Below are 26,158 nucleotides of genomic sequence, written 5' to 3'. Positions count from 1 at the left end.
CATAATGTGATACCGTGTCATTGCAGGGGTTCTGGAACAATTTGTATCGAGGGGGAAGGGGGGGTTCTGAGAGCCATTGAAGCAAACTAAAGCCTGTATATAATGGAAACCACTTCAAGCCAGGGGCTGCAGGAGCACCCCCTGTAAGCCTGGTTCCAGCACCTAAATGTCCTGGTGTCACCATGGTGCTGCTGTGTCACGACATGTTGCATCACGGTGCCAGCCCACTTCACCGTGGTGCTGCGTCACCCTGTGGCTTCTTGGCCTCACAATATGTTTTTTTCTCTACCTCTGCTTCTCACCTCCGTCTCCCCTGCTCCTCCGTTGGCATCAGGTCTGGCGCTAGGGGTTTTAGTGCCCTAGGCGCACGGCAATTTCGGTGCCCTGCACCCTGGTCCCGCAGCTCCAGTGGAGCTGCGGAGTGGTGCCTGCAGGAGGTCCACCGGAGCCGTGGGAGCAGCCGACTGGAGCTACCTGCCGCCCCTCCAGCAAAATGCCGCCCACCAATAATCCTGGCGCCCTAGGCGATTGCCTAGGCTGCCTAAATGGAAGCGCTGGCCCTGGTTGCCATGGTAACTGAACTAGGGAGATTGACCTACTAGAGTAGATCAAAATACCCTAAATTTCTTCACTTCCACACAATTATATAGGACTATTAGTGCGACCTCAAAGACCACACACTCGGGTCCAAATTCTGCTCTTGGTTGTACCAGTGTAAAACCAGTATAACACCACAGTTTTCAGCAGAGTTACTCCAAATTCACACCAACGTGAGAGTGAAGTTTGCCGCTATACATGGAAATATTTTTTCCATGCAGGAATGACAGCCCTGGAACAGACTAATGGTCCTAACCCTAACCCATGCCAGCCACTTGAATAGAGGATGTGGACATACATATACTGCTGTTAGCTGTGCAGTGCTGTTTGATGGGGAAGAATTTAATTGTTTTAGTATTGATAGTGGAAGGGCTACAGGATATTACAGAAAGGTGCAACAGGGGCTTCTAAACCCCTAGAAAGAAGGTAGATTCTTTTAGGGCCCTATGCACAGCCCTGGGTAGAGAGAAAGGGAAGGTGCTGTGAAGGGAGCTGGCGGAAAAGGGGAAAGACGCGTGCAAATCCCTGGGGATCCGCAGCGGCTGGTGTCACACAGCCCCACACGTTAGGCATCAGGGCGGGCGCTATAGGACCAGGGAGGAGGGGCCTCAGGGAAGGGCGGATCCTATAGACCGCCCCGAAGGGGGCCGGGCTGAGGGCGGAGCCCGGAAGCAAGCAGAACGTCCCGGCTGTCTTCTGGCTGCGGCTGCCCCCCGGGGCCGACCCAAGGGGGTCCCCGGGGATGGAGGAGGCGCAGCGGGCGCTGCTGCAGCGCAGCCGCCTGCGCCTGGTGGGGGAGCTGCAGGTGGCTCCGCTCTGGGACCTGCTGCTGCACAAGGGCGTCTTCACCCAGGACATGATCGAGGAGATCCAGGTGGGCGCTTCTGGCCGGACCCCCTTCGCTTTCCGCTGCCCTCGCTGTAGCCCCCATCCCTGCTCAGTCCTCCCCTCCTCCTTTGTTCAGGCTGCTTCCCCATGCCCTGGGGTAATTGCATTTTGAGCCCCCGCCCACGGCTAGAGACTGCAGTGCAGAAGGCAGGGCAATGCCCCCCCCCCAGCCCCCCGGGGGTTTGCTGGGGAACTTCTCCACTATCTCCTGAAATGAACCCAGCAGCCGCTGGATGCCATTGTCAGGCCGCCGAGCTGTAGCCGGGACCGGCTGCCCGGCTGTAAACAGCTGAACTTTAGCAGCCACTGGCAAATCAGAAGTTGTGGGGAGTTCCCTGGATTTCTGATCAGTCCCTTCAGGGTGATGGCGGGAGCCGAGATCACAGAGCTGCTGTGAATTTAAGTTTTAAGAATGTGAGCTGGAAGGACAACATTGGAATTAAAGTGGCATAACCCTAACCATGGCGGTAAACAAGCCAAGAGAAGCTTCAAAGGCTGGGGGTTAGTTTGTACAAAACCAACAAAGTTATGATACAGTAGAACTTGCCCTATCATGTGGGAGGCAATGTTGTCTTGTGGTTGGAGTGGAGCACTGTGAATCAGGTGACCTGGGTTTTATACCTCACTGTACCACTCACTTGCTGTCTGACCCAGAGGCGGTTCCTCTGTGCCTCAGTTTCCCTACCTATCAAGGATAATAGAACCTGGGCCTTAAAAAATTCACTGGGCCTCTACTAGGCAGAGGCTTGAATTTGCTAGCCAAAGGCTGATGTGAAAGATGGGAGGGCCATCAATGAGTTGTCTTTTTAGCCTGTAGCCAGGCAAGTCCAGGGCAACACCCTGATCAGTTTATGTTCTGTTCACATCTAGAAAATCCCCCTGTCCTTTCTTGTACTCATCACCATGCTGTTTATGAATTGCTGGACTGCAGACATGCCATGCATGTCGGATGCTAATGCTTTCTGTCTTGGTTTGGCTCCCCTGTAGAGAGCAGGCACTCGAAGAGACCAAGCCAGGCAGTTGGTTACAGACCTTCAGACTCGAGGAAGACAAGCTTTTCCTGCATTCGTCTCAAGCTTGCGAGAAACTGGACAGAATGACCTTGTCACTTTGCTGAGTGAAGGGGACAGATTCCCACAGTTGCGTCCGCTTGATCTAAAACCAGTTGAAATGGGCTTACGTGGTGGAAAGGGTGATACCTGTAAGTATCAGTGGTGGTGCTGTTTTCGTAATAGACAGCAAAATTGGATACAGCAGTTGTAAACCCTGTTGCTGAGGAAGTATAGGAGACTGGCTAACAGCTTGAGAAATCTGATAGCCCAGATGTCTTCCAGAATCATTGATTGTATAGATTATTCCGCACAGCCACTGGGAAAATATAATGCTATCCAATACCACTGAAAACTTTTAATTGGCAGCAATCTCCTAGTGCTGTGCTAATAACTTTTTTTTGCAGGTAACCTCGGTGGTGTCTCAAATCTGATCTCCAAGGACACAAACATTTCTCTTTTTCTATTGGCGAGAGAGGGTGATCCAGTGATTAGAGAAGGGATTGGACATTGGCAGAGCTGAATTCCATTCCTAGCTCGGTGTCTGACATGCTGTGGGATTTTGGTCAAATCACAATTCCTCCATCTATAAAATGGGGGCAAAACCTCCTCACCTGTCAAAGGAGTTCTGAAGGTTAATTACTGTAAAGATTCTTGGATGGAAGGGACTATATAGCGTAGTATATTTTATTTGCATTTGATGTGTAACTTGTCTACCTATCCTGTTTTTAACTTTATATATTCATATTTCTTGGATAGCTAGTTTCATTAACAACATTTTCTTTGTTATTCCTAAGGACTTGTCTGCCCTTAAAATGCTACAGTGGCACAGCTGCGCCACTGTAGGGCTAGGGCTTCAGTGTAGACACCGCTGTATTGACGGGAGGGGTTCTCCCTTCAGTGTAGGTAATCCACTCCCCTGAGAGGCAATAGCTAGGTCAACTGAAGAATTCTTCCATCAACCTAGCGCTGTCTACACAGGGACTTAGGTCAGCTTAACTACGCCGCTCAGGGGTGTGGATTTTACGCGCCCCTGAGTGATGTGGTTATATCAACCTACTTTTCTAGTGTAGACCAGGCCTTATATAGAGAGTTTTTTAAGTATTACAAATTGTTTTACTAAAAGCATAAAGGCAGGATCCCTGCCCTGAAGAGTGTCTGCTCTCCCTCAGATGAGTCTGATACACAGGACAACAGCAGAGAAGTTGCAAAGACATTTGAGACTGAGAAGATCATCACAGTAAGGCCTTGAGAAAGGCAAAGGGTTTGAAGCAGGAGAGACGGGGTTTTTGGGAGATCATACTGAGAATAACTGGTGGCAGGAAAGAAGAGGCAAAACTGAAAGTGGGACCAGGAGGAGGGATGCAAGGATCACGTAGGACAGAGGACATGAAGGAGTGAGAATTTAGGGTGGGATTTAGGTAGCGGTGGAGTAGAGAGAAGTCTTTTTATGAAGGGCTTGGCCTTTTCAGGGTGCTTTTATTATTTGAGTGGGATGGGGAAGGGGGAGAGGGTTGCTATTTCTAAGAGCACAAGCCAGGAAGAAAGGGGCAGGTACCCTCCAAGTGATGGTGAGAACAAGTTTTGCTGTGTGCTCACAATTCCCATCCACTGAGTCTGGTCCTAGCCTCAGCTCCCACTGTTTTAATCAAAGGCTCGCAGGGGAAAAGTACAACTGCTGTCCCAGCTCCAAGCAACAGGGTGAGAGGCTCAGTTACCTGCAATCAGCAGTGCTCCATCCAGATCCTCCGGAGAGAGGCCTGCTCTCTGCTTCGTATGCTTGTATCTCTTGCAAAAGTCTATAGGAAGGGCAGTAATGCAAGTGTCTTGTACCTTTACAGATGGGAAGGCTCGTGAATATTTGCCTACCCCAGTCCAAGCCGTGACTAAGAGATGCCAAGAGTCAACACATCCCAGTGCAGCAGCTCGGGGTAAGCAATTTCCGCTTGCCAATTCTTGGCTTACATTCTATCTGTCCTTCATTCCTCCTCTCTCTCCATACCTCATGTCGATCCCTTCAGCCCATCTTTCTCTGAGAGCCTCAGTGTGGCCCACATATTGTATCAATCCGCCTTCTGGATGGAAGGCCCTCTGGAGCAGTGGTTCTCAACCTGCAGCCCAATCAGCACAGAGCTGCGGCCCGTGTAACATCCACAGGGCCATACAGGTATTGGATGCGGCCCACATAACACATTTTTGCGGCCCACAATGGTTGAGAACCACTGCTCTGGCGTGTATCAGTACCGCTGGAGGCATTCCCTCTACCCTCTCCCTGTACCCTTTTGCCACCGGCTAGCTGATCATGCTGTCTACACGTTGCACCCATCCCCTGCTAGTCCAGGCACCTCTCCTGAGCAATGATGATTTTCTCCCTGTGTGCGGTGACTAGCAGCCCCCTGCAGCCATTTTCCCTCTATGAAGCAGGTATCTCTGCGTACTATTACTTGTATCGAATCGATAGTGTTTGTACACATTTCTGGCTAGTGTCTGAAAGCGTTCTAGCATTAAAAGCACCCAGAGAAGAAAATACCGAGACTAAAACCAAGGCTCTGTCATAGAGGATCCATCCATCAAAGGTGGGAGAGGTGCAGCCCCAAGTGTACTAGTGCCATGTAATTGTTGATTTAAGATGGAATGTAATCAGCCTGAACAACTAGACACTGTCAAAAGGAAAACTGCTTTGAATTGTAACAGTGATTGTTTCAGAGACTTCTATAGGCTAGGCTAGTTTGCCTGCTGCTTAGGAGAGGAGAGAAGGTATTTGGAATGGTAAGGCTATGAGATGATTTCCCATCCGATTCTGTTATGACAAGTGAAGCTCAAATTCACAACTCTCTGGTCAATCATCTTTAACAGGCAATGTCCAAAGGCATGATAAATGAACCCCCAGAACTTCACTCTCAACATCTGCAGTCCGATTATGCATGTAAAGGAACAATGTTTCTTTCCTGTGTGTGGCCGGGAGCGAGGAGGAGTTCAGGTGTGACTGAACGTGTTAAGAAATGGGTCAAAGCACTGGAAATATTTGCATTAATATTAATCCCATTAAGCAGGGACCCAACTCCTGACAAATGTGAAGTAGGCAGCGGAGCTGAACGTCATTTCTCTCTCATCACATGTTGTAGGTTCTGCTGCAGAGACATCCAGGAGGAACTCAGATATGGTTAGTTTCCTGTTTCTACATACGTTATTTTTACTCATTTCTTACCTGAACTACCTCCTTTTCCTCCCCCATCCCACCCACTTTGCATCCCATATTCAAAAGTCAAAGGGACTTAGGCTCTTAAGTCTCTGAATTACAAAGATATTTAGGTGCCTGTAGGTGAAACAGGTGTCTCATGTAATTTTCAAAAGCATCTATGCAGGTGAGATGCCTAAGTTCCATTGAAAGTCTGTGGGAGTTAGGTGCCTATCTCACTAAGCTATTGTTGTAAATCTCACTGGGTACCTGCCATTATTTCAAGTGACTAACTACCTTTTGTAAGGTTCTGTCTATGCTAGAAAGGATTTGCCGACATACTGGGCAAAAGAATTTTTTTGTCAGTATAGTTTATACCAGTTTCCTGCACGAAACAAGCAGCAAAAGGCCTTTTTGGCTGGTATAACTGTGTCTAGGGGTTTTGCTAGCCCTAGAGCAATCAGTTATGGGTGTGATTGTCCTTCCTCCCCCACAACCAACCGAGCTATGCTGGCAAAACTTCGAAGTGCCTAGCCGGTCTAAATCTGGCCTTCAGTGCTTTTGAAAATGTTTGCCTGCAGACTGGTAACTTACATTTCTGCTTATTTATGGTTCATTTGACTCAAACTGTTCTGTGTTGTTTAAAAGATCCTGTAAATAATTACTGGCAAATGTGACTCTGATGTCCAGGTATCAGATGCAGCATCTGAGTGAGTCCTGCTGCTTTGACTGGGCCGGTTCAGTTCAGATTAGAACAATTGTCACACCACACTCGTTCTTTGGATTACATTAAATACAACATAAATATGACCAATAACGCATGGTCAAATATTTTTCCCTAAGCAATTATCATCAGGACAACTAATAATTACCTAGCGCAACACTTAAAGTGTGCTGCATTTGTAGAGTGGGTATTTTGTTTTTGTAATTATCGTGTGAAATATATGAATAAAAAAAACCCCACTAACTAAAATGCACTGCACACGTTCCTGCAGCGTGACCATTGTAAGTTAAGCTAGTATTATGAATACAGACCTGCCTGTTTAGGAAAGTGGAGGCCAAATTCATCCCTGATGTAACTCAATGGAAGTGAGTTTGACCCTGTATCCATTTCAGTCAAGACCCTGATTCTACTGATCCTATTGACTTCAGTGGCACTCTGCATGAATTAAGTAAAGCTGTATGTGCAACATTATCCCGGCTGCTTGGGGAGATATATATAGGGAGCAACGTTCCCTCTATCTTTTTACATCCATGTGCAGACTGAATTTTGTTATGTGCACCAATATGGAGGTGATATGTGGTGAGGGTGGGGCTGAGCTGTTTGGGGTGTGGGAGGGGGCTCAGGGCTAGGACAAAGGGTTGGGATGAGGGCCTTGGGTGGGGGTGCGGCCTCGGGTGGGGCAGGGGATAAGGGGTTTGGGATGTGGGAGGGAGCTCAGGGCTAAGGCAGAGGGTTGGGGGGTGAGGGCTCTGGCTGGGGGTGCAGGCTCTGAGGTGGGGCTGGGGATGAGGGGTTTGGGGTGCAGACTTCCCTGGGGCTGCGGCGGGGAGAGAGGACTCCCCCACAGCCGTCTCTCAGCACAGCAGCCCGGGGCTGGAGGAGAGCGCCTTTTCCCGCCAGGTCAGCTCCGGGGCTGGGGCAGAGACGCCTGTCCCTGGCTGCGGCAACTTCACGGCCAGGGGAGAGATGCCTCTCTCCGCCTGCACGGTTGCAGCTGCACAGCTTAGAGGGAACTTAGATAGGGAGCATGGATTCCATTATCCATCTGTCATCCTGGGCAAACAATAAATTGAGTTTACAGAAGCAATCAAATGAGCTTCACGAAAGCTGCATTTTCGGTTCTGAGTTCTATCCCGCTGGATTAGCTGGTGGACACTGAATAAAGGAGGTTGAATTTAGTTTGTCTGTCTGACTGCTCCCTGGTGGGTATGTGTGCCAGGCTTATGTTCTGAAAGCTGACCCGTGTGGTTACTGCCTCATCATCAACAACGTCCGTTTCATCGAAGAGTCTGACCTGTCTTCTCGAGAGGGCTCCAGTGTAGACTGTGAGAAACTGGAGAAGCGCTTCAAGTCACTGCACTTTGACGTCCTGGTTCGACGAGATCTCAAAGCTCAGGTAAAGGTGGAAGCATTTGGGGAGAGCCGAGGGACGAAGAGGCTATGCTGCAGGTGAAGGTGTTTTTCTAGCAGGGGTAGGCAGACCTGTGCTAGCTTCAGTCTCACTAGTACAGGTAACAGTCGTCGTTCAGACCTGGCAGCACAGGCTAACTGCCTGAGGACAAGCCCTTCAGAGAGCCTGTGTGTGTTCTTGTGTGGCTAGCCCTCACTGAAGTCCGTGCCACCACATCTACACGGCTTCTGTTATCTGTGCTAGCTAGATTAAAGCTGGTATGAGTCGCCCTACCTGTGCTACAATCGCACCTTCGCTTGCAGTGTAGACGTACCCCAAAAGTGTTGCTACAGGGTGACAATATGTGCTCCGATGGGAAAGGCACATAAGCCCCCAACCCAAAACTTCAGTGTTTGAAGAGACTTCGAAAGCCTTACTTTCAAATCATGTCTTTTGCTGTTATAGTAACAGATGAAAAAGGAGCCCCATTTTTGGGGGCTTTCTGGGCTGAGTTTTTATTCCTGAACATGATTTATAAGTAATTGTCTGAGGGTGTATTTATCTGATATCTCTGACTGAGATTCTCCCTGACTGGCGTACCCAGGGGCTTGATTTTCTGTTTGTTCTTGAATGATATAATAGTTGATATTAAGCAGGACATTCAATCTCCTGGCATACCTATTGAAACCAAAACAAACGAGTCTGATTATTTTAAAATCTGGCGGAGCATTGGTGTGTGTGCGCACGCTCAAATGCACTGCCTTCCATTGGTGCTGCATTTGGGAGAAATGCAGAAATGAGTGTGTCCTTTAAAACAGCAAAGTAGATCTCTGTGGTTAAATGGCAAATGTTAAGTAGAAGTAGATTGCAATCACCCTGCACTTGTTCCATTTGACAGTGGTTCAGTGTCCCATGTGAAGAAATTAGGGTGGAGTCTCCCTGTGGAAACGCATCAGTGTAACAAAATTGGAATCTCACCCGGCACTGATTTTAACAGCCTTGCTGGCAAAAGAGAGGGCAAGGATTGACTGGGCCGTGGAGTGAGCAATGGGTCTTCTCTCCTCCACAGCAGCAGTGTCCCCAGATCAGCACTGAACAGTGCAGGAAGCTTGTCTGTGCTCTTGGGTTGGCCAGTCTCTGAGGAGCACAATCTGACCCCTTTCAGCAGCATGATGTGGACATGGGATTGATAAGGGCTAGGTCTGAAGGTAACAGTTACTGACCTTTTGGAAATGTGTGTAGGAAATTGCTGGGGAGTTGCAGCGCCTGGCGAGGCAGGACCACAGCGCTCTGGACTGCTGCCTGGTGGTGATCCTTTCCCATGGCTGTCAGGTAGGAGGATTGGCGATCTCATTCATATCTCTCTGGGCTTGAGGGAGAAGCATGCTCCTGAAAGGTCTGTGTTGATTGCCACCGTTCCCTGGGCATCAGAGTGAAGACGGGTTTCTTCTCCCTCCTATCCTGATCTTATCCTGCGGACATAGGCCATTGGGGCCTCTCTCTTCCAGGCATCATGCTATTTAGGGTTGCCAAGGGAAAGGATGTTCTAACTGCAGTGCTGAACTAAGTGTACAGTCCGATGCCTGGTCACCATGCATGATGGGGGCCTCCCTTGGTGGTAGGCCCGGTGGTTGCTTTATAGCTGTAAAACGTTATGATGAGGTGTTTTCTCACAGGGGTGACAGAAGCCATATCAAACACAAGATCTTTCCTACTTTAATCTGATCTTGCTGCTAATCCCCCTTCCTGTGCCCCTTATAACACTCTGGTCTAACCTTCCTGGGACACAAAGTTTATGGTGAATGAAACAGTGAGGGGAGCCTCGTGCTGGACAATGTTTTGTATGGAATAATTCTGCATCCACCAGGGGAGCTTCCATGGATCAATGCGGGGGTTATAATTAGTAATAGTGAATCCCTGGATTACAACTGCACCTAGCTAGAGGAAATGTGGTGAAATTACAGAAAGAAGACCATTTAGGGTGGCCGTTAAGCAAATATTCAAATTAGCCTGTGGGTAAACTAGAGCTGACAAATCCCAGGTTTTGGGGGAGAAGTGGGGGCTATTGGAAGATCAGGGGCTTGGGTTTCTGGAATTTAGATTACTTAAAATAACATATGGGTTTTCTCTCTCCTTAACTCACACCCCAAATCCTAAATACCAGAGCACTGGATTCATCCTGGCATCCAAGGAAAGACTTTTAAAATGGAGGTTATTTATACTAGAGAAAAGGTTGACCTATTGTCTTTGTGTTAACAGCCAGTGGATTTTGCTCTTTCAGACCAGCCATATTCAGTTTCCCGGGGGTATTTACGGCACGGATGGAAAGCACATTCCCGTCGAAAAGATTGTGAACTTCTTCAATGGGTCCCATTGCCCAAGCTTGAGAGGAAAACCCAAACTCTTCTTTATTCAAGCCTGTGGCGGAGGTGAATATTGGCTTTAGCAGTGCTTTGCCTTCGGGTCTCCTTTAGGAGGAGAAGCAGTTGTCTGGCTGCTTGCTTGTGCATTGGCACTTAGGGTATAATAATTCTGTGTCATCTCTTTCTTTTGCTGTTCTTATTCCCTTTTCTCAGGCTGTCTTCTCTTGCTCTCTGCTCCATATTCTTGTTGCTGAGGTAATGCACTGATTGGCCATGGAGAGTGAGGTTTCTAAAGACGTCAGAGCCAGAGGTGTGTTCCACTGCACTGGAGCTTTGAGCAGAAGGAAGCAAACTGGTGCAGCTTCTGTATGGCCTCTGCCACGGCTGATTGTTTCAGATTTCTGTATTTGGCTCAGAGCATCTGGTTGGCATGAATGGACTCTGTGCTTGAGTGAATTGCACGTGGCTCCGAGTCAGCCAACATAGCAGAAGATGAAACAAAAGGCTCCTTTAGTTGAAGGACCGTGTTTGCTAAGGGGTGAGAGGGACCCACTGCTTATTACTTACATATGTAACAAAGAAGGGCTTTCTGGTTGCCTCTTGCAGAGCAGAAAGACCGAGGATTTCAGGTGGATTCTGATTCACCTGTAAACCAACCTTGTGGAGGTTCCGTAGAGTCGGATGCAACTCCCTTTCAGACCCAGCCCAGTAACTTGGATGAGCCAGATGCCGTAGCCAGTTTACCCACTCCCAGTGACATCTTGGTGTCCTATTCAACTTTTCCAGGTGAGACAGCGTAAGTAAAGCACTGGCCTAGCAGGGAGGCAGTGGCTAGAGCACTGGTCTGAGATTCAGCGGACTTGGATTCTATACCTGGCTCTGCCACTGACCTGCTGGGTGACCTCAGACAAGTCACTTCCCTGCCCTCTGCCTCAGTTTCCCCAACTGTAGAATGGGGATAATTTACCCCTTTGTAAAACGCTTTCAGATCTGTGGATGAGAAGTGCAATGTGAGAGAAAGGGCTTAGTATGTATTCTGACTTTCCCTCTTTCAAAGCCTTAAGGAACCTATTCTTTGGTGAGTAATAACACCCTGCATTTATCGTCCGAGGATCTGTCCTTCTCAAACATTAACTGAGCCCCTCACCTGCATGAGGCAAATAATAATTATCCCCACTTCAGATGGAAGAAACGGAGGCACAGAAAGGTTTTGACTTGCTCCAGGTCACCCAGTGAGTCTGTAGTGCTGGCCACGCTCCCGCACGAAGAGTTTGCATGTTTTAGTGCTGGATTTGGAAGAAGTTTCCATAGGATGGAAATTCTGCTCCTAAGGGCATCTCCTTATGGAGTTAAGCAGGAAAGAAAGGACTGCTTGTAGGGAATGAGTTCCTTACTTTCCCTGTGTTCTCCTAAGGCTTTGTCTCCTGGCGGGATACTCAGAGTGGCTCGTGGTACGTCGAAACACTGGACAGCGTGTTTGAACAGTATGCTCATACTGAGGACCTGCTGGGCATGCTAGTGAGGGTAAATGTTCCTTTTTCTAACTCTCTCTTGCGGAATGTAGGCGTTTGGTTTTGCATTTAGTCAGGCGTTAGGCACTTAGGCCTCCATTTTCAATAGTGACTAGTGATTTTTGGGTGCTTTAGTTTTTGGGGTGGCCAAGAAGCGATGCCTTGAAAAAGCCTGGTTTTCCGAAAGGACTGCGCACCTGCCTTCTGAGTATCAGGCTCTTTTCAGGTGTCGCACCCAAAATCACAAGTCACTTTTGAAAATATAGGCCTTCATCTTTGCCTAACGGCCTGTCCTCACCCTACCTCAGAGCAAAGGACTGTCTGTCCGTCCTGTCACAAAACAGCCAAACCGTCAGAGCAAACGGCAGCAAGCACAATGGTATGTGTTGAGATAATCTCCTACTTGGACGTATAGTAGCAAGACATGGTTGTGTTTGTAATGTTCAGAGTTCTCCATATTCATCTTTCTTAGCGTTTTGCATTTACTCTCTCTGCTGCCATAGTGAGGTTTTGATTTGTCTCCTGGAATGTCCTATATGGATAACCCCACCGGATGCTTGTGTTAATGTTATTTTTTTTATCTTGACTTGTGAGTGATGTAATTGCATCTTAATTTATGTGAATGTTAATGAACCAGTAAGTTTGAGTATATACTAATTTAGGATTCTAAGAAATAACTCTCCCATATTGTGAATGACGGGTACAGTGTTTTAGAAATAATTTAGTGAAAATCCTACCCTCTCAAACTAACTTTTAAGGGTACCCGTTCCATGCTGCAGCACTCATACACTGCAATGAAATAGCACAAAAGCCTGTTTTGTCGCTGTCAAATGCACTACTGTGTTTACTCAGCAGTGCCCAATAATAATCATAATCATTCGCTTACCAGGAATTGTGTCCTGGGCATACACCTACAACTCAGATAGTGGGGAGGTGGTTGTTTTTGTTCATCCAAGACTAGGCAAACAACGTTCCAGTTTTCAGAATTTCAGCTGGTCTTTTGCATAACCCTTGTATAAAGAAGCATCCTACATTGTCTTCAAAATAGGAAAGAAAAATTGTTCTCACAATCTCCTGGACCTGATTCTGCTCCAATTGAAGCCAGTGGCACAATGGCTGTTGTTTTTAACGAGCTGAGGATCAGGCCCTCTACTTCTAAAGTGGTCAAACCACTTTCAGTCTGGAAAGTGAATGCTTTGAAATCGTTCGGTCCCAGTGCAGGATTCTTGGGGAGGTGATGGGAAGTCTTAGCAAATACAGGAGGGGAAGAGGGATAATAGACCTTTCTGCTTTGAAAGAAGCTGCATGTAAGTATGCTTATTAAGTTTGCGGACGATACCAAACTGGGAGGGATTGCAACTGCTTTGGAGGACAGGGTCAAAATTCAAAATGATCTGGACAAATTGGAGAAATGGTCTGAGATAAACAGGATGAAGTTCAATAAAGATAAATGCAAAGTGCTCCACTTAGGAAGGAACAATCAGTTTCACACATACAGAATGGGAGGAGACTGTCTAGGAAGGAGTATGACAGAAAGAGATCTAGGGGTCATAGTGGACCACAAGCTTAATATGAGTCAACAGTGTGATACTGTTGCAAAAAAAGCAAATGTGATTCTGGGATGCATTAACAGGTGTGTTGTAAACAAGACACGAGAAGTCATTCTTCCGCTTTACTCTGCGCTGGTTAGGCCTCAACTGGAGTATTGTGTCCAGTTCTGGGCACCGCATTTCAAGAAAGATGTGGAGAAACTGGAGAGGGTCCAGAGAAGAGCAACGAGAATGATTAAAGGTCTTGAGAACATGACCTATGAAGGAAGGTTGAAGGAATTGGGTTTGTTTAGTTTGGAAAAGAGAAGACTGAGAGGGGACATGACAGCAGTTTTCAGGTATCTAAAAGGGTGTCATCAGGAGGAGGGAGAAAACTTGTTCACCTTAGCCTCCAATGATAGAACAAGAAGCAATGGGCTTAAACTGCAGCAAGGGAGATTTAGGTTGGACATTAGGAAAAAGTTCCTAACTGTCAGAGTTGTTAAACGCTGGAATAAATTGCCTAGGGAAGTTGTGGAATCTCCATCTCTGGAGATATTTAAGAGTAGGTTAGATAAATGTCTATTAGGGATGGTCTTGACAGTATTTGGTCCTGCCATGAGGGCAGGGGCCTGGACTTGATGACCTCTCGAGGTCCCTTCCAGTCCTAGAGTCTATGAGTCTATGAGTCTATAAGTGTCAACACAAAAGAAATGAGTGATGTCTTGTGAGCAAAGGAAAGGTTATTTCTGATTCATATGAAGAACTGTATGTGTGGGCTGGGCAGGTGTTGACTGCTCTTGGGCAGCCTTCAGTGGTTAGCATCTGATGAGGAGCGCAAGGGCGATGGAGTGGCTCTGAAGTGTCTTAGAGGCAAAGACCTACAGTACAGCACAGAGGTTTGACACAAGATCTGCTCTTGGACTCTTTATCTTGCCCTGCCCTTCTCCAGAGTTGTCTTAATTCTGCCAGCAAACCCACCCCCACTCACCTTATAAATGTTAAACCTACCCACTGCCTCTCCTCTCCATTCCCTAACATATACAGCCCTCCTCACTGCACCGATCGTTATCTGTGCGTCTCCAGGGCTGGGAAAAGCTGTGCTCCGCCACACTCAACCAGCAAACTTGCCAACTCCTTGGTTTTTCTCTTTCCCAGGTGGCTCATGCTGTGTCTGCTAAAGGAAAGTACAAGCAGATGCCGGGCACTTTTAACTTCCTCCGTAAACAATTCTTCTTCGCGACCGACTAAAGTTGTGGCTGGGAGGTCTCCGCCATACGCCCGGATAGACTCCTCTTCAGGCCTCACGATTCTGCACCTGGCCGTCACTGCTCTGAACCAGTGCTCCTGTTGGCCGCCATCTTTTCATGGATTAATTTATCCTTGGAAGCTTAATGTGTTCACGTGCTCATTACTGTGAAATAGACGTCTCGCCTCCTGCCTGATCAGACCAGGACTTCCTAATCACTTCCTAATTCGCTTCCTAATCTCAGACATTTAAGACCGACAACAAGGACTGAAGGGAAGTGTCCTGCCCTTCATTAGGAGGTTGCAACCTTGAACTCTGTATCTCTGCTATCCAGAGGGCCGTGCTGGTGGCCGTTTCAGGCCCCGCTCTAACCATGAGTACGGTGCCCTCTACCAGGAGGCGTGGGTGAAGTGTTGGCATTTTGTAATTACCTTTGTGTTTACGCTCTTTGAATCAAAAATGCACCTGAATCAAAAGCCAGTGTTTGGGAGTGGGGCATCGTTTTGCAGCATCTGTTGCCCATTTATATTAAAGACTCCACTCTTTCTGTACAGTTTGTCTTGCTCTTTTATTCTCTGGTCTTTTCTCCAGCTAGCCTGACGTTCTCTGACTTCTCTCTTACTGGTACGCTTCCCCCAGTGTCTGGGGGAATAAAAGCATGACGATTTTAGCAAAAAAAAAAAAATATATATGTTGCTGGCTCTTTAATAACTCCCCTACTAATGAATTATCACAGCCGTCCTGGCTTACCAGGAACACCAGAGTAGCTTAGAGCAGCTGTAGCTAGTCTGTGAGGCTTAATGGCTGATTCTCTATTTAAATAAAATCAGGAGCGTGATTCCTTTGGTTGCTGTTTTAAGATGCCAATTAAATTATTTCCCCCTGCAGCTGACTCATTGGGTGTTGGTCTTATGTACAATTCTGATTGGCTTTACTGTAGAAACACTGTATGCCTGGCATCTGCATTGTTAATGGTCCTCCAGGGAGAGAGAAGCAGAAGACTTATCTGTGGGAAATGGAGCTGAGGGCCCTGTCATGTGTCAAAGCTGCAGCTAAGCAACCTGCTCCTTCTGGACAAACGATACGGCAGGGCTAGGATAGGTGAGGGAGTCTGTGCAAGAAAGGGGAGAATCTGGAGCCCTGCGGTTCGCTACCGTACATTCCCTTCGCTGTGCTGGAACGTGCTCTCTCAAAAGACACGTAAGTTACTGCTACTGTGAGCCCTTACTGTCCTTTGCCCCCTCCCTTGACATCCTTGCAGCTTCCCTTAGCCAGCTGGCTTTGAGTCGGAACGTTCCCCAGGCCATAGCTCGTCCTGATTCTTGCTCACGTGTGCAGGACTGAATTGACCAATTGTCTGGCATCAGTTTTGCTCCTTTCTGGAGCATCAGAGCTTCTTTGTTAAGGTCATTTAAGTAAAAGCAATGGGGATGTAGGTGGCACTCAGTCAGTCCTTCCAGGCTGTTTCTATTCGGTAGTTTCCGGGTCTGAAAGCTCAAGGTAGAGAGGGTGAATTTATGGCCTTTCACTAACTCTTTCCAAGTGGGTTAAATATTATAGTGGTAGAAAAATGAACACTGGCTTCTCTTTCCCCTCTGCAGGTGTGCATGGAACTCCTGTTGGTAAGAGATTTATGGGCTGCTGGGAAGAAATAAGCACCATGGGCTCCATTCCCCTGAAAAAGGTTAAAATGTATCATCAGAAATTATCCTCAGTCTTTGAAAGCCCCCCTGATATTTCAAAGTGGCTTTCAGGTGGTTTCCTCCGCTACAGCATGTTCTTCAGCCAGCAGCCGGTCCAGGATCACTTCTTGGGATTTATAGTTCTTATAATTCCCCCATGTTCAGGTGTGAGGCAAAGGGAGAGTTGGCAGCTGGAGCCTAGTACGGGAATGTGGGGTTAGAAGGGAGTGTGGAGACACTAGGGTGACAACACCCATTTCTCGTGTCAACCACTGTGGAAGGAGATGGCTCTGGGTGAGCCCCCCCCCCCCCATTCTTGTATTGTGCTTCATATTCCACTTCCATTCACGTTGGGTTTTATCTAATGGAAGAAAATGCTCCATTGCATCACTTCCTGCAACCATTGGCATGTGCTTCCATCCTAAACCCTCCCTTTCCCCGCAGCACAGGCTATACACATGTTGCAAACAAATGCTGGTTATTTATTATGCACAGATTCCTTCAGCTTCTCATCCGACTGGAATTTCATGATTACGACTTTATTTCAAGCAGAAAAAGAGCTTCCCTTCCCCCAGCACATGGTTAGTCTGTTGTCTGCCGCTCTTCAGATTAGTTGTTTGCCAAAACCTGCGGAAAGTATAAAACAAAGTGGTGGTGGTGGTGGGGAATCAGACCAGAAAACTAAGAAAATCTGTAAACAGGGTCATCCAGACTCTACACATTTTCCCTTTAAATACATAAACCAGTCCTACAATCCTCTCTCTTCTTAAGTATTTAAGAGAGGTGATTTGGCTTCTGAGTCATCCTTTGTGTTCATTTATAGTTAATAAATATTTGAAAAGAACATTATAGCCATGAGCAGTATGTGTTGCTGATTACCATACTAATAGATGATAGCTAATTAAGTTGTTGGACATCAATTAACATTTATTAAAACTCTGTAAATATACCCTTAATATAAAGTGTGACAGATTTATTCCAAAACGCCTGAACTTTGGTTAGAAATGAAGATCATTTGGATAGTTCCATTCAACAGGAAGACACTTCACCTTCACTGCTGGAACTAATTCCCTAGAAACACGACAGCATTCTCTTTTGGTGTGTTAAGGGATTGTCTATGCGGTGAAATATTACGGAATAAGTTACAGGGTGAATTTAGATGTGCACCAGCTACAGGCAAGTCTTATCTTACGCGGGGGTTCCGTTCCGCGGTTATCGCATAAAGTGAAAACCGCGTATACTCAAAATTATATCCCCAAGTCCTTTAAATCCCGCCCGCAGCCCGGAGGAACCCTTTAAATGCTGCCCTGGGCCGGCCGCCGGAGCTGTGGACGGGATTTAATGGGCTCTACTGGGCTTCCCGCCGTGGTGGGGAGCCCAGAGGAGCCCTTCAAATCCCTCCCGCAGCTTTGGCAGCCGGGCTGGATCCAGCATTTAAAGGGCCTGGAGCTCCATGGCTCCTGAATCCTCAGGCCCTTTAGTTCGCCCTGGGGGCTACCAGCAACCTCTGCAACTGGAAGCCCCCTGGGTGATTTAAAGGCCCTGGGACTCCCAGCCACAGCTGGTGCCCCAGGACTGTTAAAGCTTGAGGCCAGGTCCCCCCCCCCCCCCCCCCCGGCCGTATGTGTAAAGTTGAAATCGCGCATGTTAAATGCGCGTAAGTTGCGACAGACCTGTATTCTGGGGGAAGTGTGTCCACATGGGAAGCGACTGCTGACCAATTTATCCAGATAGCCAAAACCTCGGTCTTGAACTGTTTTGTGGGTGTTTTGTTTTACCCTGAATGACTATTTAGAAGTTCATAGCGGAGTTTGTTCTTGCTCAGGAGCAGACACTAGACCCTTACCGTAGCGATCCAGCTGTTGAAAGCGGAGACTCGAGTGAAGACAGAGGGTTTGCGGTAATAATTACAGCCTAGCGAGGAGCCAAAGCTGACTACACCACGCACTTCCCACGTACCATCAGCACTTCTGCAGTTCAGTGGACCGCCAGAGTCCCCCTGCAAGGAAGGAGAGGCACAGTCATTGAACACCAGCTTGGAAAAATCCACATCTTTCTATAGTGCATGAGCAGAGAAGTCACTGTCATGGGTCTTGTATAACTGGAGATTGGACATGGGAGAAAGGCAGGAGCGTGAATGAAATGAATATAGGTTCCATCTCATGAGATGGCTCCCATCTGCCATATTCAGGTCCAACATGTAGGGAGACTTTGGATCCAGGGTTTTGAGTGGATCCCTCTTGCAGGGTTTATTAAATACTCCTTCAACATGTTAATTTGCTATCAACCTCTACGAAAGGGTTTCAAAACCCATCTAGAAGGGGTAGATCCTAGTACCCTGCCTCATCTTCAGCGTCCCTTCCCATAATGCAGAACTCTCTAAAGACACGCCCATAACTGCCAAGTTCTCTGGACTCACGTTGCAGCTGGAGATCACCCCGTCGCCGCCTGCACAGACCATGGTGGTTTTTACTGTGGTACCCCACCAGGCAGGCAGGGAACAGGTGGCGTAATCCACCACGACCAATGGCCCTTGCTGCAGTTTATTTGGGAGAGCACCGTTTGCTGGCAGGGAACAGAAACAAGGGAGTAGCATTAGCTCCTGGCAGTCAAGAAACAGCAAAATAACATGTCCAGGTACAAGAGTTAACAGGGATTCCAAGCACAGAGGGGTTGCAGAATCCATGCTTAATGCAGCCCTCCTTCAGAAAAGTGTCTGAACTAGATGAATAATCCTCATGCATTTTAACAATGGCTCTCTGTCAATATCTCATGGGAAATCAGCTGGTGGCCTACCACTTTATCACATACCAGCACCTTACTGGCAGTAACATCAGCAAACAGGCCAAGGAATGAATAGGCCAGGATTGCTGTTCTGTGCTCTCACCTCTCTAGGTGATGCATCCTGGTCAGAATTGAAGCACAAGGCTGTTGCCTGCATTGTACCCATTCTCTGCATGGGGACTTCCCTGTTCCAGGCTGGCTGTCCATCACTAACATTCACTTCTTTAAAGCGGCTTTTCAAGTCTTCCATGAGCACTAACAGCCCCAGCAGCCTTCAGACCGCTCTGACTTGGGTTACAATTGCATCTCGAGGGCTCAGCTTGAGTCCTAACAAAAGCTAAATATTTTGCAAGGAAAATGCAAGAACATCTCTGCTGCAGGAGTGGAGCCAGAGCCTGGTCAGATCTCTCTTTGAATTGAGGGCTAAGGGGCACCGGAAAAAATAACCTTATTCCAGTCAATCCCAAAGGAGACATTAACACAGATGGATTTGGGGCATGGCTACACTTGCAGATGTAGAGCTCTGTGAGTTAAACCAGCCTCCGCAGAGCGCAGTAGGGAAAGCGCTGCAGTCTGTCCACACTGACAGCTGCAAGCGCGCTGGTGTGGCCGCATTTAATCCACTTGCAGCAGCACTGGGAGTGGTGCAATTATGGGCAGCTATCCTAACATGCAAGTGACGGCAATGTGCTTTTCAAAGGGGCGTGGGGTGGGGCGGAGTGTGACAGGGAGTGTGTTGTGTGTATGTGGAGGAAGAGAGAGTGGGCTTTTGGGGGGCTGAGAGCATGTCAGCATTCTGTCTTGTAAGTTTAGACAGCAGCAGACCTCCCCTCTCCCCCTCCTCCTCCCTCTCTCTCACACAGCATTCCACACTAATGGTTGCTTTGTCTCAGAGCAGATAAGCAGCTGGCTGTAGCTTTCAAAGGACATATCCGCATTCCTGCAGCGATTCAAAAATAATGATAAGAGTGGCCACTTGACTTAAGGGGATTATGGGACGTTTCTGGAGGCTGATCAGAGCTCAGTAATGCAACACCCCATTCGCACTGGCACCACAGCGCTCCAGCGGGGACACAGCAAATGTTATTTCACTTGCCGAGGTGGAGTACCAGGAGCGCTGTAGCTGCGGAGTCAGGGCGCTCTATGTGGCTTGCCAGTGTGGACGGGGAGTGAGCTAGTGCACCCGGGGCGCCTTTATTGCACTGTAACTCACGAGTGTAGCCAAGCCCTTAGTGTTCCCCTGAGCTGTATTAGCACTTACTCTGCAGCCTTCCCCATCCTGTTACGTAGCAGACCACGCCAGAGGCCAGGAGACTGTTTGCCGGGGGGAGGCAGGCTGGCTGGATTTGATTGCTCAGGGCAACGCTCTGGGAGAGTTTGATCAAAGCAATGTCGTTGCTGTGTTCATGTGTGCACAAGCCAGGGTGGAGGAGGAGGGAGCATGGACAAAGGGAGAGTGGAAGAAAACAGACTCATTAATACGCAGCATTTATAGAGGGCTCTGTCTATTCGAAAGAGGCACCCCTGCCTGTAGGGGAAGGAATGTCCTCAGGCCATGGCAGAGGCGTCCCACCCCTTGGCGTTGCCCATGCGACACTGACACACATGCCTTGGTGCCCATAGTCCCTGGTGGAGCACCTTGATTTTCCTTCCCCATGGCCCAAAAGCCTTGCAGAAATCCAGGCCCAGCATCTGCAGCTCCTCTGCCCACATGGGGCTCAGTCTGAGAGGCTTGACCTGTCTCTGTCAAGGTTTGGGGTAAACACAACCTGTGACTGTGAGAGCTTCTGGAGAATATATAGAGGGGCTCCTGGAGCTTCAGACTTGTCCAGATTCCCTGATTTAAAGCACTCCTTTCCATTCAGCTCCCTGTGGTGGGTGGGCATTTCCCTACAGCGATGCCTATGCTGTTACTGACTCATCCTTCTACTCAGAGACTCCCAGGAGATGGCCTTTTAGCCTGGGGCTTCCTTCTCAGGCTGGGGCAGGTGTTCTGTCGGGGCCGGGGGAGTGAGACCTTTGGCTCTGTCTTGGAATCCCCCCATGGATAAAAGGGTTCAAGAGGCATAACTCCTCCTCCAGTCTGTGCTGCTCTTACTCCACCTCAGACAGATGCCTTAATGCCCCCTCGCCCTGTTGGAGCACCAGGACTTTCCTTGTGTGAGGCCTGTGAGGTTTGTGTTTCAGTTTATTGCTGAGTCAGCATCCAAACGTACAAGGGCTCATCTGGTGTGTGAGAGCATCAGTGATTCCATGACAGCTATTTGTTTTTCTTTTTACTACTCAGAGTTTGCCAAAACCCTTCCCTCATAGTAGGGCACTGTCTGTGCCTTTCCTCTCCAGATGGGGGCAGCATTTAAGTGATTTTTGAAGCCTTCCTGAGCCTAAAGAAACATCATTATAGTGCGCCCTGTAACTGCTAAATGATTAGGGGTATGGAACAGCTTCTGTATGAGGAGAAATTGAAAAGACAGGGACTTTTCACCTTGTAAAAGAGATGACTAAGAGGAGATATGGTAGAGGTCTATGTAATCATGACTGGTATGGAAACAGTGAATAAGGAAGTGTTATTTACTCCTTCACATAACCCAAGAACCAGGGGTCATTAATAGGCAACAGGTTTAAAACAAACATAAGGAAGTACTTCACACAACACAGTAAGGGGATGTTGTGAAGGTCAGAACTATAATGGAGTTCAAAAAACAACTAGATAAGTTCCTGGAGGACAGGTCCATTGATGGCTATTAGCCAAGATTGTCAGGGTTGTAGCCCCATGCTCTGGGTGTCCCTAAGCCTCCGACTGTCACTTGATGGTTGACCTTTCTGTTCATTCCCTACAAAGCATCTTGCACTGGCCAGTATCGGAAGACAAAATACTAGCGTATTGGTCTGACGCAGTATGTCTGTTCTTACATTGTAGTTCTTGTACTAATGCCTTGAGAAGCTGTGCTTGGCCACATACTTGGGGACACAGCACACAGAAAGTTGGAAACTCGGCAGATTACCTGAGCTAAGGGACTAGGACTTCAGCAGAACCAAGGAGTCGTTCAGCAATGTGGCATCAATCCAAGTTAATAATAATACTTTGCACCTCTAGTAGCACCTTTCATTTGAGGATTTCAAAGGACTTTACAAACATAAATGTATGTATTAAATGAACCTCTCCACACACCTGTCTGGTGAAAGCTCTCTTCACCCACTGCTAAGATGCAGGAGACGCTGTTGGGTCGAGCAAGGCAGCTGCGAAGCAGTGCACAGCTCTGCTACACAGCAGTTTAGAGCCCCTTAATTGAATTCAGTTGCAATAGCTGGAATTTGGCCAGGACACGGGTTAATTCACCTGTACTCTTACGAAACCTGTTGTGGACTCTTTAACAGCCACACGTGGTCAGCATCTCAGGTGAATGTGTCTGAAAGTTTCTGAGACAGTGGAGGCTGAAGGCATCACTCCATTATTGGGGAGGTGGCTCCTGCACTGGCCTCTGTCCCTTTTGGGGTGATGGGTGTCTGCTCGCTGAGCCAGGTACGCCCATACTCCATAATGTGACAAGGCTTTGAATGGGGAAAGGGTTGCCCACCCCCCACAGCCAATCTCCCAGTATTTTGAAATCATCAGTTTGAGCCTATGCTGTAACAACTGCCTCCAGATTTGGAGCTGCCCACAACGTGGGGGTGTTTGGACTGAGGGGTTTGGTTTGGGGCCATATCTCACACTCTGTATAAATAGCTGCTATCAACTTACCCATCTGCAAGACGGCTTGAGTCCCACCGTTCATGGACAATGATTTTTTGTGGACTGACTGCAACCGATCCTTCTTCAGTAGCCTTTAGGTTGTATTTGCCAAGAAGCACTTGATAGGTCCGAGAAGAGCTGGGGATGAAAACCAATAGGGAGAGCTGCTCACATATGTAGCTCCCTGCTTGCTGTGCAGTCACACGCCTCTTTGGGAAGGGTGGCCAAGGGGTCTTCAATGGGAACCCTCTGAAAACTGCAGGTGCCAGCATGCATTGAGCTATATTAACAGCCATTTGTTGGCTTAAGATGGAGCATTGCATGCTGCATCCTACAGTCACTAGAGGCTGCACCTCCATGTGGTCCTCTGGCTCCTGCCAAGATTCCTGCTAAACTTTGGCTCCAGCTGATCTTCAGAGCGTGAGGCTGCTGTTTCCTGGCACACCTGAGCAATTCGGAAGGCCTCTCCCATAGTGTGACAATGTCTATTACAAAAGCATCTCCACTGGTTCATAAGTGTGTGTAATAGTATTGTGCACCCTGGCAATCCTACCTCACACACAGCCAGCCCGTGAGAGCTCAAATCTGCTCTGATGATGCTTCCTGTAACTGGAGTGGTAGTAACCAGCCCCAGTGCACGTGTGAATATTTCTTCATGGAAGTGGGTGAGCTAGTGAACCTATGGAACTCACCGCTACGTGTGCTTGTAAAGAGAGCCCAGCTGATTTTAAAAAGGGCTGGATAATTTAATAACCCATAGCTATTCATGCAAAAATAAAGCCAACAGTGCAGGGCATGGCATAAGCAGGGGAAGAGGAATGAAGTTTTCCCCTTCCAGTGTATCATCAGGTAGGGGCCACTGCCAGAGACAGGATCTAAACCTCTTTTGGAGGGGAGAACCTGTTATTAATATGCTTTAGCTTTCTCTTTCTGTCAGAGCATTTACAGCTTTCTGCACATTGACTTCAAAGAAATGATTCTCCGAGATTCTGCAGCTAACGTACCTGATGCAGTGAGCAGCTGTCAGGACCCAGTTGGGTGCAATGAGGGTTCCCCCACAGGTGTGATACCAGTTACCACTGGAACTGTATTGCAGGGACACCTAGGAATGATACGGTAAGAATGCTGCTCACGGATCGACCTCTCCTTCTGATGGGAAGGTGAAAAGCTGAGCACCCAAGTGCTCCGGATCCAGATCACTCGCTTGTGAAAAGGCTTTTTTCCAAAGTTTCATTTCGGCGTTGCTTTCCCAAAGCTATTTACTAAGCATGGGTCAAACGGAGGGTTGTATTTGCTACAGAAGAAATGGGTTCATGAAACACCTCTGTGTCACTCTGTGTAGAAATAGGTCCCTGTAGGTGGTTTGGGTTTTTTGTTTTTTAAATATTTCACTGCGTTTAGTGGGCGAGTGACCTGATCATGGAAATGGAATCTAGGGAAACAGGGATCCGGGGAATTCCCAAATTGTCACTTCTGTTTTGCCTTTGACTCACTGTATGGTGGGTTGCTTAGCTTCTCTGCCACCGTTTGCCCAGATATGCGATGGGGATTGTATCAACTTTACAGGAGTGTAATTTATTAACCTTTGAACGGGTGAAGAGCTACATAGGTGCTACTTTTTCAATGTATTCTAGGAGTTAAATAGTCCCTATTTAGAGACCCCGGTTACTTGCTGAGCATGGCTCTGCATACCCAGCAAAATGTAATGACAGCGATCTCTTGTTCCTCTGGCCCTTCCATCCTGATGGGTCCCAGCATGCTTTGACACTTAGCTGACCTATCAGCTGTAGATGGGAATCACTTTACTCCCCCGTTAGTTCCTTAAAAGAACACAGTAACTCTGCACAGCCAGGCGGTTAACAGTCGTCATTAATTGGTAACGCGTCTTTAGCACCTGCTGCACAAGGAGCTCCAGCATTGGCAAATGAATCCTGACACACGCCCTTGGGAGGAAGATCAGAAACTGAGGTACCGTGTCCCAAAATAGCACGTCAGTATCATTTCCCAGCATGCTCGTTGTTTGCTGTGTAGTGACAAGCTTATCAAAGCGCTCACCAGATGGCCCTGGGTGCAAAGAGAGCCAGTTCCCTCACCCATTGAAGCCAGGCAGAGTTCCTCCTCTCTCTCTGATTTCAATGGGAGCTGGCTTGAGTGCTAAATGACTTGCTTAAGGGCAGGCAATGAGTAAGTGGCGGAGACAGGTCTAGAACTCCATTCTCACAACTCTTCCTGCACCTTAAGCACAAGGTCAGTTGTCTTTGTAGTGCGTCCTACTCAGAATACAGCCATGTAACACGTACACGGTCAATCACTTCATTGCCTTTGTAGGCTGAGCTCACCTCATGCACCAGGAGTCCTTAATTTGCATTCCCCATTCTACCCCGCAAGCTCTTCATGTGCTGCCCTCCCATCCCCCTTACATCAGGGATACACGTAAACAATTCCGCTTCTATAATTTGTTAAATTATTTCTTTCCTTCGGGGTCAAAATCTTCCACTCCCTTGGGATGATGGGCAGGGCTGCGATCTGGGGTGTATTGTTACCCTAGACGGGGTCAATGGCTGCCATCAACTGCTTCTTTGCTCTATGGCTGTTATTATAGACCCAGCTAAAGCTGCTGGATCAGCTAACCAGATGCAGAGGACTCCAGGTGTCCTCCACTTTTCTGCCTTTTCATTTTCCAATTTTCTGTAAACTCAGTAGGGCTTTGACCACTGATGCCTACAACATTCCCTGGAAGTTTGGAATTTATCGGATACTATGTTCAAAAGGTATTGCATAACAGACAGGGAAACGCCGTCAATGTGAGTGTAGGTTGAGCAAAACAAGGCCCAACATAATGAGAAGGCAACGTGGCTCAAGGTATCCTGGGCTGGGCTAAGGAAAGCCGGGAATCACTAACCTGCCAGGGCCAGCTGAATGGTCTTGCATCTTCTCCTCCAACCACTCTGGTCAAGAGAGGCGGGTAGGCGGGATCCCCACAACTGAGGGCTGCGAGGGACACAAGATGGAGTCTGCTTAGAAATCAGCACAGATGAAGCCACCAACCAAAACTGTCCTGATCTTCGTGTTACACATGGTTGAACTGCTCTTCTGTAATGTCAGGACCCCATCTGGCGACCTCTCTATCGATACAGATGTTTCTAAGCCATAGTCTAGTCTGACCCTTACATTGTGCCCATCACTCTGATATTTGAGCACCTCCAGGCTGCTGGTCAGTGTCAGGACCACAGGCTCAAGCTAGAAATCTGTTGTTGGTAAAACAGATGAAAACCTACTTCTAGGCGGGATACTTACCCCCAGTGGCCAGTGTCAGGGTAGCGAACAGGATACCGATCATGGCGCTGTGTAGCTGTGTAAGGAGCAGTGCCTCTGCTGAGCCCTCTTATGTGGCTGTAGCGCTTATCTCTGAGAGATACGGCCTAGGGGAGGGGGCATGTGGCTCAGTTGCCAGTGGGAAGGTTTTGCAACCATGGGACAT

The 26,158-nt window shown here is 48.0% G+C and overlaps 2 protein-coding genes across 3 annotated transcripts; one reads left to right on the top strand and one right to left on the bottom strand.

The window, feature by feature from the left end:
* Positions 1–1,246: 1,246 nt before the first annotated feature.
* On the top strand, positions 1,247–14,682 carry CASP9 (caspase 9). 2 transcript variants are annotated; one of them, XM_050931848.1, is made up of 10 exons: positions 1,247–1,471; positions 2,473–2,686; positions 4,376–4,465; positions 5,660–5,697; positions 7,656–7,832; positions 9,069–9,158; positions 10,108–10,255; positions 10,796–10,985; positions 11,604–11,713; positions 14,388–14,486. In XM_050931848.1, exons 1-9 carry the CDS (start codon positions 1,340–1,342, stop codon positions 11,668–11,670), a joined length of 1,146 nt encoding a protein of 381 aa, XP_050787805.1. In that variant the 5' UTR covers positions 1,247–1,339; the 3' UTR covers positions 11,671–11,713; positions 14,388–14,486. The 2 variants fall into 2 exon arrangements, with proteins under 2 accessions (XP_050787805.1, XP_050787804.1); XM_050931847.1 differs by having other exon boundaries at positions 1,248–1,471; positions 10,796–10,975; positions 14,388–14,682.
* Positions 14,683–18,474: 3,792 nt separating this feature from the next.
* LOC127038887 (chymotrypsin-like elastase family member 2A) lies at positions 18,475–26,017 on the bottom strand. Its single transcript, XM_050931957.1, has 6 exons — positions 25,975–26,017; positions 25,580–25,668; positions 23,682–23,779; positions 22,687–22,815; positions 20,206–20,342; positions 18,475–18,725 (listed from the first exon to the last, which is right to left on the bottom strand). Exons 1-6 carry the CDS (start codon positions 26,015–26,017, stop codon positions 18,475–18,477), a joined length of 747 nt encoding a protein of 248 aa, XP_050787914.1.
* Positions 26,018–26,158: the final 141 nt, after the last annotated feature.

Source organism: Gopherus flavomarginatus, chromosome 21, assembly GCF_025201925.1.
Source record: "Gopherus flavomarginatus isolate rGopFla2 chromosome 21, rGopFla2.mat.asm, whole genome shotgun sequence".
Taxonomy (NCBI): Eukaryota; Metazoa; Chordata; order Testudines; family Testudinidae; genus Gopherus; species Gopherus flavomarginatus.
This window is presented reverse-complemented; position numbering and strand designations above follow the sequence as displayed.

Bases quoted from the DNA above. Each gene is read 5' to 3' on its own strand.
- CASP9 (XM_050931847.1), top strand. From the start codon at position 1,340: ATGGAGGAGGCGCAGCGGGCGCTGCTGCAGCGCAGCCGCCTGCGCCTG. The intron at 5,698-7,655 runs GTTAGTTTCCTG...TATGTGTGCCAG, and splicing joins CCAGGAGGAACTCAGATATG to GCTTATGTTCTGAAAGCTGA. The intron at 9,159-10,107 runs GTAGGAGGATTG...TTGCTCTTTCAG, and splicing joins TCCTTTCCCATGGCTGTCAG to ACCAGCCATATTCAGTTTCC.
- LOC127038887 (XM_050931957.1), bottom strand. From the start codon at position 26,017: ATGATCGGTATCCTGTTCGCTACCCTGACACTGGCCACTGGGG. The intron at 23,780-25,579 runs GTTAGTGATTCC...TATCATTCCTAG, and splicing joins CATTCAGCTGGCCCTGGCAG to GTGTCCCTGCAATACAGTTC. The intron at 22,816-23,681 runs GTACGTTAGCTG...TTTCATCCCCAG, and splicing joins ACAGCTGCTCACTGCATCAG to CTCTTCTCGGACCTATCAAG.